Source organism: Porites lutea, chromosome 1, assembly GCF_958299795.1.
Source record: "Porites lutea chromosome 1, jaPorLute2.1, whole genome shotgun sequence".
NCBI lineage: Eukaryota > Metazoa > Cnidaria > Anthozoa > Scleractinia > Poritidae > Porites > Porites lutea.
This window is the reverse complement of record NC_133201.1, coordinates 34,107,477-34,119,488: the sequence shown is the minus strand read 5'-3', so window position 1 is coordinate 34,119,488 and position 12,012 is coordinate 34,107,477. Positions and strand designations below refer to the sequence as shown.

The 12,012-nt window shown below is 39.5% G+C and overlaps 1 protein-coding gene and 1 pseudogene across 1 annotated transcript; both read left to right on the top strand.

The window, feature by feature from the left end:
- Positions 1–3,520: 3,520 nt before the first annotated feature.
- LOC140937610 (uncharacterized) lies at positions 3,521–6,176 on the top strand. Its single transcript, XM_073387160.1, has 2 exons — positions 3,521–4,072; positions 5,354–6,176. Exons 1-2 carry the CDS (start codon positions 3,691–3,693, stop codon positions 5,965–5,967), a joined length of 996 nt encoding a protein of 331 aa, XP_073243261.1. The 5' UTR covers positions 3,521–3,690; the 3' UTR covers positions 5,968–6,176.
- Positions 6,177–10,810: 4,634 nt separating this feature from the next.
- Positions 10,811–11,476, top strand: LOC140928344 (uncharacterized; annotated as a pseudogene).
- Positions 11,477–12,012: the final 536 nt, after the last annotated feature.

Genomic DNA, 12,012 nt, shown 5'->3' with positions numbered 1-12,012 from the left:
TAGAGCCATGTTAGGAAATTTACTGTTGCAAGGTTAAAAGCTTTGGAATACCCTTCCTGTTGAACTTAGAAACGAATCTTCGAAAAAAGTCTTTAGTTCAACAAGCTAATCTGTCCTAAATTAATTTCATATTTTTGATTAATAACCGTTTGAATTTATTTTTTTTTCTCTATTTTATGTTATTGTAATATAGCCTAGTTCTTTTCTCTGCTTAATTTGAATTATTAGAATAAATTATTAGTCTACAACATTTTTTATTAGAATCAATAATATAAAATTACAGACCCTAAATTAATTTGAAATTGTTGATTGGTTAGTTTTAAACAAAGTCTACGACGCGAGTCCTCAGCTTCTACGTTCGGGGGATTTAGATAAACTTTTGCGCCTTAGATGGGGTGGAAATGAACAAGTTCGAGTTGGCGGCAAATCTTTGAAAAGCTTCGAACAGTGAAAATTCTGAGGAAAGAAATTTCTTACGATTGCGTTGTCATTGAAGGATATCGAACTAGGACTAAAAGGTCCTATAGAAAGATTTCCTTCCATTAACCTGCAATCGGTAGCTGGTTGACAATATGCTTGTTTGAGTCAAAAGACCGCATAGTTTTAAGTACGAAACCAAGCTTTCCGCAGTGTAGGCAAAATGACACTGATCTATTTAGTACCAGATTGTAAGTGTGTCATGGTTAAGTAAACACTCTGCTTAGCTACGACTGCAAGACCGGTTTTGGAACCAAAATGTTAGATCCTTCGTCAGTTGCTTAGGTATAGCTGTTAACAAAAGCTCACCAAGAGAGCTAGTGCCGTAAACTAAAACTTGACTCGGTTGATCTCGCGTAGCATACAGAATCCAGCCAGTGATTGGTTCTTTAGACAGGAAGCTGATTGGATGATTTCTGTGACCTTTGTAATTTGAGGACATCTTGATCCTGTTTCAGCGTTAAGATCATGAGCTAGCGATCCAATGTATAAGATTTCCCGAAACTTTTGCCTAAAAGGCTAATTTGTCCCAAAATTAGAAGCGGAAAATCACTTGGTTCGTTGTGAGCAATAAAAAAACGATCTGTCTGTTGGGAGTGATGTTTTGCGAAATACTTCACCGACAGGACTAGCATGTATAATTTCGAAGTTTGAAAACCACTCGGTTATTGTTGAGAGTGAAAAAAAAAAATCACTCAGGCTGAAAGGAGTGTTGTTGTATAGATAATTTCGAAAATGTGTAGTAGAAAGTTGATCAGAAAATGACGTTGGATGAAAATCCGTTGTCTCATTGAAACGTACAGATGCTATCTAAAATAGAGCTAACACTTACGCGGGTAAGTAGTGAATTAACTCCGTAGAGTGTTATAATCAAAGTTATAAACAAAGTCTACAAGTCCTCAGCTTCTACGTTCGCAGGATCTAGATCAACTTTTGCGGCTTAGAAGGGGTGGAAATGATAAGCAGTATAAAGTTTATTGGTTCAGTTACGCTGTAATTAGAATGATATGCTTGACTTCTCAAGGAAATTAAGGCATGGGTGTTTGTTCAATTACCCTCAAGAAGTCGAGGGGTGGTCTAGGAGGATTTAGGCCTATAGCGACAAAACTTGAGTAAAATAATGAATCTCAAAAGTTTATGCGATTCCGAGTAGAAGAATAGGTAAATTAGGTCACGTGACCTTTAACGGCCATTTTGCGCAAAAAAACTACAATTAGAAATAGCACTATTTTATAACAGCAGCCAATCAAAGAAATTGCAACCAAACATGTCCCTAGATGAACGACTAGACACCTGTGCCCGGGCTTTGTTGAATAATTCATTAAAAGTGTAAATAAACGGAATTTTGTGCTAGTACCCTGTCCTCTTATCAAACGATTTTCGAATTTCGTTCCTGTCTAAAAGATTAACTTAAAAGGCTCGGACACAGACATGATGTACCCACTACACTCATAACTATGATGATAACTGCAACTTCCAGAAAGTAATTAAAAGTGGTGCCATATTGCCAAATAGATTTTTGTGCTAAAAATAGCCTTAATAGGCCACGTGACAATTAGTGACTTCAATCATCATTCAAAGTTGTTAAACTTATACCCAGGAAGTCTGTCCTTAAGTTATTTTGTGGTATATTGAAAGCTTAAGAATTTAGACTACCCCCTCTTTTTGAGGAATTAAATAGAAGGCCCATGCCTTAATTTTCTTGAGTACAGGTCGAGCGCGGTTTTGTATCAAAACGTGATCATACCTCTTTGTTACCTATATGTGACTTATTCTTGTCATTTATGTACTTAACTTTGAACTGTTGGTAAATGGGTAGCCTGAATGACTGTGACTGAGGCCTTTTCTAGGCATGCGTTGTTTTAAAAGAGAAAACGCAGCAACAAAGGGAAAAAATGGTCGGCGGAAAAGATATTTAACCTGATTTCAAAAATTTATGCAAGCATCTCCAACAGATTACAGGTTAGTTTAAAACTTTTTCGTAACAACTGTTTCGATTTCTTTTGTTTGACAGGTACTGATAGAGGTTCATTTGCAGGATTTCGCGCCTGTAAATGTTTAAATAATTCCTACCGATTGAATTTGTTTGGGGTTTGCTCACCATGCGGAACATTCGGACTAAAATGTCAGGATGAGTTTGCGAATCTTTCAGTTGGCTATTGGTGGCAGTGGAAAGATAAGACACACTTAGAACTGTACAGAAACTTCAGTAAAAACGTAAAGAATTTCTCCTTTACTCCTGAATTACACAAAGGAAATGACTCCGGCATTGAATACCCGTACACACTTCCTCAACCGCACAGATGTCTCATGGCAGATGTTTGTAAGGGAGGTTTGAATTCTTCATGTGAGGCTGGTTATGAAGGACCATTATGTGCAGTTTGTAGTGATGGATATTATAAACAACTGACGAAATGTAAGCTGTGCCCAACAAAAAAATGGATGATCGGACAGTGTGCAATTATTGGGGTATTAGTTATGATACTGGTTATACTTGTGGTGTGGAGAAGCAAGAAAAAGTGCAAAAAGGACGCTGGACGATCTTTCCTTGACGAGGTCCTCGGAAGGATTAAAGTTATTATTGGCTTTTATCAGGTGACGTTTGGTATCATGGAGGCGTTTTCATACATAAAATGGCCTGAAAGTCTTAATGTTATCGGACAGTTTTCCCAGGTAATGCAGATAAACATCCTTCAGATAGCTCCCCCCCACTGCATCCTTCCTGGCTTGGGAGTCGACGCATTGGGAAGTTTGCTTGCAACTATGGGGTTGAACATTGCAGCAGTCATCATCGCCCTTACTGGCCTTGCCCTTGCCTACTGGACATCGACACGACATATGTTGAATGAAGAGGAAAAAATGAAGAAAAAAGAACGTGTTAAAGGGGTCGTAAAGAGAAGTCTGTTTTTCTTTCTTTACGTGACCTACCTGAACACTTGCCTAAAAACTGTTCAAGTCTTGCCTCTTACCTGCCACAAAATCTGCGTTGACCAAAAAGATGAAAGCTGCATGGAGTATGTAAAGGCCGACTACAACATTGACTGCAAAGGAGAGAGGTACAAACGATTAGTCATCGTGGGATACTGTTCCATTGTGTATGTGATTTTTCTGCCTGCTGCCGCTTTTATAGCAATTTGGAAACGACAGAAAGCGGCGAGGGAAGCTGAAGAAGAAACAGCAGACGACACAAATGATTTTAAAGGCCAAGGCACCATGGAAACGGGATTGCGATTCTTACACGAAAGCTACACCTCTCGTTGTTGGTATTGGGAACTGGTAGAGACATGTCGAAAGGTTATTTTGACATCTGGATTGATCCTTTTGGATAGCGAGAACAGAGGTTACATTGGGCTAGCATTGCTTTCGTCAGGATTCTATGGGATATATTTCGCGCTAAAAAGGCCAATAAATGATCCATTCGAAAACAAGCTTATGCTGTCTTCACTTGCCGTTACGTTCGTAAACCTTGCAATAGGAGCCGTGAGCACAATTCCGAGTGAGGGTTTTGGGACATCAGTCGACCCAATAGTGGATAATCGAATGTTCAATATCTTGGTCATTGTTGCCAACTCCTTGGTCATTGGACTCCTTGTCGGTAAGTTAACACTATCATGCATTCTATTTGTCTGTCACAAATCCTCTTACATTTTACTGGCGGGGTCATACCTTAACTGGGGCACAATGATTTGCTTGGTGAAAGTTCTTGCAATGAAAGATACATAGATTACTTCATAATTAAATGAGTGCTCACGATTCTTAATCAAGAGTCAGTGTACAGCGAACCACAACAAGAAAGTTATTTGTTTATTAAATGAGTAAGAAGATATAATGAAAGTCCTCTTTTTTTGGACTTTCAATCAAAACCAAATCAAAGAGGACGGAACGGTCTTCCTAGATCAGGCCTCTACGTTCTGCGATTTACTGGAAAGTGCGGGGATAACTAGCTTGTTCAATAAGAGGTTACAGGAGATTGCCATTTTATGTTTAAAATCAAGAAAAAATTATTACCGACCAAATAGATTGTAACTCTTTCCTCGTTCACAGCCAGATTATCATATACCAAGAGTAAGAACTTTTACGTACGGAAAACACTGACGTAGGTTTTTTTCGGACCCTACTTATGATCGAAGTTAAGTATGAGCGATAGAAATGAGATATCCCGAAAGAAAATCAAAAAAAAGTGTAAGGAAAAAGGACATGAAGGAGGGGGGGGGGGGGGGGCTTAAATCAAGGGAAAACATGTAAGGGAAACCGTCATCTCTCAAGCGCGCACCTGGGGTCATTTAAATTATTTAACACGAACTAGCACAAAGTATTTCAGAGGACAAAAATGAATCCTGAAAAATTTATCTACTATCATTGGTGTGGGGTCCAATCTGAGCCCACTTTAATTTTTTAATTTTTCCATAACATTTCATAAATCATTTTAAGAAAAAAAAATCTTAATAAAACCCATGGAACTCATCGCTTTAGAGACGAGAGAGAAACTGGGACGGGTTAACTTTCGCAAAGACTTCTGGGACTGTTACCAAGGACAGAGAAAAAAAATTGGCCAATAGCTGACTGGAGCCAAGAAAAAATTGCCGAAAACATTTCTCTTCCAGTTCCCTTCTCCTTTCTAAAGTGGTGAATAAAAAGATAACCTGACTTTACATCAACCTTGTTTGGCTTCTTGAGATAACCAGGAAGGTGGTTACCGAGCCTTTAAGCTACACTTGCTGTCTTGAGCGCTGGACCGGTGTTTCGGCTTGTTACAAGACTACTAAAAAGCGGTATTCTTACAGAAAAAAGGTTCGAAAACAGGTCTTCAGGTCTTTCCTCTGTTGAACCTACAAAGGCCACGTTGTAATGTGAAAGAGTTTGTAATTTATTTCAGTGCAGTATCTGGCGTATATTTACCACTACGTAAAAGAATGGCGCAAGAATCCAAAGTGCTCATTATCCTGCTGCCTGGCCTTGCTATTGCCCCTTAATCAACTACAAGGAGAAATACGTGGATTAGCTGAGAGGAACATACTGAATCAGCAACTACAAACTGGTGGAATGGAGATGCCATCGATTGTTAGCACCTTAAGGGAGAGTGGGGCAGTTGATATTACTCTTGAAGAGCACAATGCAGAAGGCGAACAAGAAGAAGAAACAGAAAACGAGATAAGTATGATTGAACAGGGCCTTCTTACACTCGCTAAAGTCAGTGTTCATGAGCTTCCAAGAGGAACTTATGCTCTTGAAGAGCACAATGCAGAACACGAACAAGAAGAAGAAACAGAAGACGAGATAAGTATTATTGAACAGGGCCTTCTTACACTCGCTAAAGTAAGTGTTCATGAGCTTCCAAGGGGAATTTATGCTCTTGAGGAGCTCAATGCAGAACATGAACAAGAAGAAGAAACCGAGAACGAGGTAAGTACGACTGAACAGGGCCTTCTTACACTCGCTAAAGTCAGTGTTCATGAGCCTCCAATGGTAATTTATGAAAGCACAGTCTAATTAGGGCCAGTTATTTAACGGAGTATAGCTAGTGTTTAACAAAACAGCGTTCTCAGCCATTTTCAGTTTGCCCAACGCTTTTATCCTAACACTATTTATCGTGAAAAGTTTCATGAAAGCATAAGGTGTACACTGGAAAAGCACTTACTTTCTTAAAATGACCCACTATGGAAGAGGTCTGGAGGTCCAAATATTTGCTAAACCGAAGCCTAAGTTACATTCCGTTTAAATAACCGACCCTAAGTATATAAACGGGTCTGAGAGCTTAAAAATTACCTTCAACTAAGTCTTCTTTCGCCTTGAAGAAGGATAAAAAGAAATTATGTAGCATTACGTAAAGTAAGGTATAGAAGGATGCATTAGAATTTGAAATCATTCTCCCTTTTGAGCCACTAAATGTTATGAGTAGCGATGTTTCCTCTTTCCAACAGCAACATTGGTTCTAGGTTACAACTTTTCCAAGTTTTCGAATGCAAGTAGCACAAAGCATAAAGCATAAAGGAAAGTCACATTACTATAAGTACATGTACGAGATGGCTAATAGTATTAATTTATTGACAATGACAAGGGGCTTTAACTAACTCTAATTTAACCTATACAATCGAACCTCCCGTAAGTGACCCCCAAATATGCGAAGAATAAGTGGTCGCTTATAGGATGTGGTCAGTTATGAGAGTCGAACTGTAGAGTCCTCTCTTAAGAGGACTGAGAAGTTCGGATACATCTAATTTTTTTGACAGAATTTATTGCATGTAATTTCAGGTTACAGTATGTGTAAATCCATGTTTTTTTTCTAAAAGTTCTTCTCATATTCTGGGTAACGTAGAGCATACAGGGAATACAAAGATAAGACCATTGTATCAGGTAGCAACCTCTTAAAAAGGTTAATTCTAAAAAGTGATTGCGGTCGCTTACGAAAGAATCCAACTTAAAGGATTTGGATGGGAAAATTTTGGTGTTTTGGTTAAGTAGTCGCCACGACAGAATAAAGCTCAGGGAATTAATCCCCCATATAGGCCCTCCGGCATCGTGATCCCTCTAAAGTTATTTTTAGAACGTATCGGTTGTCCCGCGGATAATATTTCCTCTCGCGTTGCGTGTGGAAGCTTCGTGGAGGAGTGAAAGTGCAAAAGCGTGTCGGGAGTGCGGGAGTTGCGAAGAATGCCATACAAGAGAGGATAAAGACGGTTTATCCACTCTTAATGCGAAATGAGAATCAATTTTGAGAGGGTTTTTTTTTTAAAAAAATTATTAGAGCATGTATTAATCGGTATCGGCATCGCGAGATAGAAAATTGTCAGAAGATTCACAAAGGAAATGAAGTTTGAAATATAGTGTTGACAGGCTAAACACGACCCATGAGCTCGGGAGTGTGAAACGAGACCGCCTTAGAGTATGCTTCAAATTAACAACGGTTTTCTTTTTTTTTTGGTTCTCTTAAGCACGTAGGTTATGCGGTGAATGGAGTATTTTAATTTTTTACCGAGCAAATCTTAATTTGGCCGCTCTGATGCGTCTCCTTAAGTAAGACTTAAACCAATCAAGAGCCTTTCCCCGTGTAATATAATTAACAGTGTCAAAGGCTGCACTTAAGTCAGGTAGAACGAGTACTGTGACCTGTTGTAAGTTCATCACCGGTAGAATGTCCTGTTTTAGGGGCCCATTCAGGACATTTAACTTTTTTTTTCAAATTCTAACCTGCAAACCTAATCTGCAAAAGGCAAATTACACCCTCCACATTGAGAGGTCGTGGGGCATTAAGTAATTACTTTGTGGTTCGCGGTGTGGTTTACACGTGATTAATTTGATCTTAGATGCAGTTGTTAAGCACTAATTTTCTTTGACCTCTTTAAAGTCTTAAGCTTGTTCTTGCGGCCAAATAACCTTTTAATAAAGAGTTTCTTTGGTTTCTCCATAGTACATGTATCTGAATAGCCACATGCGCCGGGTGTAACTTTTGGTCCGCGTAAAGGTGATGATGATTTCCGGCTATGTTCTGACGCTAGACGCTGGACGCTCTTACTGTTTGCAGAATGTTGAATTCTCACGGTGAATTATGTTCAGATCCGAATTGTTGTCTAAACCGAAGCTACACCAAGAACATTCTTCAGGCGCTGATACCATCCATTTTGTTTTTCTTGATACAAGTGAGTCCTAAGACTAGAGCACGATGTCCAGTTACTGTGGTTCTTTCGTTATTAATTATTTGAAGCTTTACATTCTATGCCGACTGTACTTTTTCTCCTTGAAGTTTCATTCGTCCACAAAACGTATACATGCGACTCGTTTTCCTACGACTGCAGTTTTTTAACCTAAACTACGTCTTCCACCGTCTACGCCTTCGAACGTTGCGAAGCATTGCGTGAGACTTCGCCCACCTGTAAACGTTGGTAAAATTAAGGACATATGATTGGTTATCACTTAACCCTCTTGGGAACAACAGATCTCCGAGAAGATCTAAAAATATCTTTTGAGGGATTACGATGGGTATTAAGGGCCTATATGGGGGATTAATTCTCCGAGCTTTATCCTCTCTTGAGGTCGCACATACAGGTTAGGCTGTACTAATAGTTTTTGATCCGTTGAAAAGAAATCAGGTGGTTTTAAGCTTAGTGGCGGGATAAGTGTAACAGAGATACATAAGATTTGAGACTTACAGACTCGTTTAGTCTTGTTCTATAAAACATGCCCAGCACTCGAAACACCTTAAACACTTATTAATTTGAGAGGACAAATAACTTTAGGTTCGCCGGCACAATGCTGCAATGACAATGATGGCTGTCCGTCTCAAACCAAGTGTGATATTTCATCACAATTTTCTGGAATCTCTCAGATAGAGTAGAAATCGGTCCAACCGCTATTCTATTTTTATTCTTATTTCTAAGCCTTTTCGAAAAGTAAAACAGAAACGAACACTCGGAGGAAGAGAAAGAAAAGACTGAAATACGTCAAAAGACGTATTTATAATCAGAAACTATCAGATGTTTCATTATACATACCAATCATAAACACCCGTCAAGTTGTAGGATTGTAGCCTTGATTGCTGTAGTTAAATTTGTGATTGTGGACGTTTTTAATGACGAAGAACTTCCAAACAATCGTGTTTGCAAGGAAACACAGTTTAGTTCATAAGACGGGCGAAGCAAATACTACTATTCTTGTGCTTTTTCCCGCCAAATAATTCAGTATTACTTCCTGGGAAAGATTTGCACAAGGAAAGTAAAATTGCTTACTTAATATAAAAATTTGTATGTAGCACGATTTTCTTAGGTTGGTCGAAAACATATGCTTGACAACTTTTAACATATCGTGAAATTCCGAAAATAAGCTCCGGGGCTTATATTTTTGAAAGGCCCTTTTTAAGGGGCTTATTTTTGGAGGGCTTATCTACGGATAGCCCTTATAGCTGGGAATAAATCTACCATTTTTGCTTTGTTTTACTGTATGTTTGAGGGCAATTTTTCAAGTACAAGCCCCCGGGGGGCTTATATTTGGAGGGGCGATTTAACGGAGGGTTTTTTGCGTTACCGATTTGAGGGGCTCATATTTGGAGGGGCTTATACATGGAGGGGCTTATTTTCGGAATTTTACGGTAATTATATTTATATTTATGTCCATTTTATCGCTCAGTATAAGTAGCTTAAGCTTGTTGCTCTAGAACCTGTAACAAAGTCGTTTAGTTCTTTCTGGTAGAATTTTTTCTAGAGGCAAGCATGAAAAACAAAAAAAAATGGTTCGGTCAAGTAACGTCGTTTATATAAGAAGAATTGCATAATTTAATCTTGTTGTGTTGTATACAATTTAATAATTTAATAACTTTTATGCTTGTAGTTTAAATGACGTGCAAATCTCAGGCAATCATGTTCGGCAAGGAAGCGCAGTTCAGTTTTTAAAGAGAAAAATACAAGTTTACCAGTTAAGTTTACCTCCCATTGCTACCTCAAAACCAGACCAAAGCATAAAAAAGCGGTTCATCTAATTTTGAAAAGAAGCAAATAAAGTCGAAAGATCTGGAGCACATTCCAGATGATCAAAAGGACAGTGACCTTCCGGTCAGGAATCGATAACAAGGATTTTGTGGTATTGGGTAAAACTGGATTTAAACTGTGTTTTAGCCCTGTGTTTTTTTGGTCGCTTAGTTTTTCCACATACAGCAAGAAGACATGAACGTCCTTTCGGTTCTTTTGCCAAAGGCGGGATACCAATACAGAGCTTCCTATGATCTGCCACAAACATGTTTGCCAGAGAAGGCCTTTTCACATGCAAAAAGATTTTGCTTTTTACCAGTTATAAAGATGGAAATATGTAAGCAAAGGTTAGATACAACACAACAGTGGTATATGTGAGCTGGTTTCTTTTTTCTGTGAATATAATAACATCAATAAAGCCTATGACCGGCATTAGAAGTGTTCGACGAGTACACTTTTACCCCTGTACTCAAAGACGAAAGCGACAATTTTCACGAACACCTTAACAGACAGAGCTCGAGCATATAGTTTACAAAGGAGATCGAAGAAAATGGTAAAATACCATTTCTAGACTGCTTGGTCACCCGCGACAACAACAGACTACGAACGGCAATTTACAGAAAACCGACACATACCGACCGATTACTAGACCAGACGTCAATTTAGTAAAACTCTTACAATGGTACTAGCTGTACTGCACAAGTAAAGCTATCGTCTTCGGACACTAAAAAAATAGCTATATTTGGGACGAAATGTGGCTTATCTCGGAAACCACAAGAACTCAATGAACTTATAGTATGCCTTAGCGTTTTATATTACCGAATAGTTTAGTTATTTGTTGGCTAGCCACAAGCACATGTATTCATTCATTTAAGCCTGTTCCGCAATAAACAACGTTTGCTTAAACACGATATATTTACTCGCGTGTCTTTACATGGTGGCAGCGAGTGGAGAGCTATAGTAGTAACATATGACACATAGCCAATCGCCTACAAGTCAACAAGAGTATGGCCTCTGGATTTTCGTTACCGCCGCCAGCACCCCTTGAAATACACGACCCCAACGTGGCAGAGAGGTGAAAAAAGTTCCTCCTGGCGTGGGAGAACTACGCACTTGCAACAGAGTTAAACAAGAAGGGTCAGCCTGTTCAAGTGGCCACACTACTAACAGTGATTGGCGAAGAAGCAAGAGGGGTGTATTCTACCTTTAACGATTGGGCAGAAGACGGCGACGATAAGAAAATTAAGCCTGTGTTGAAGAAGTTCGGGGATTATTGCGAACCACGCAAAAATATTCCTTTCGAGAGATACAAGTTTAACCGCCGAGTTCAAGAGCCAGGAGAAACCTACGATCAGTATCGTACCTCTCTACGAAAGTTAGCCGAGGGCTGTAGTTTTGAAACAATCACGCCTGATGAAATCCTTCGTGACCGCCTTCTGTTTGGTGTTCGAGACAACAAGCTAAGGGAGAGACTCTTAAGAGAGACTAAGTTAACGCTAGACAAACAGACGAAATCTGCAGAGCCTCGGAGAGTACGATAGCTCAAATGAAGCTTGTCGAGCAACCTTCAGGACAAATAAATGCAGTCACAAGTCAAAGCAAGAAGCCTGAAGTCCCATGGAGACGAAAACGTCACGGCGACAAACACGCAACTAAAGAATGTGGGAGATGCGGCACTTTGCATGACCAAACAAAGAGAGAACGATGCCCGGCTTATGGCAAGACATGCTTGAAATGCGGCAAAGTCTCACATTTCGCGTCTAAATGTCGCAGTAAGAAAAGAGATCCCAAGAGTGATAACAAGGATATACCTGTCAGAACCGTCGACAGCGATAACAGCGAATCGGAAGTATTTTACGCCGAGATGATCTCTGCCGTTGATCTAGATGATTCCCAACTTGTGACCCTCAAATTGGAGTCAGGCCATTACCTGCGTTTTCAACCAGACACAGGGGCACAATGCAACGTAATCCCGCTGAACCTTTACAAGAAAGCGACAAAGGATTACCGTCTTGAACGCGTGACACCTTTGAATACTCAACTTGCGGCCTACGGAGGCTCAAAACTGTCAGTTGTG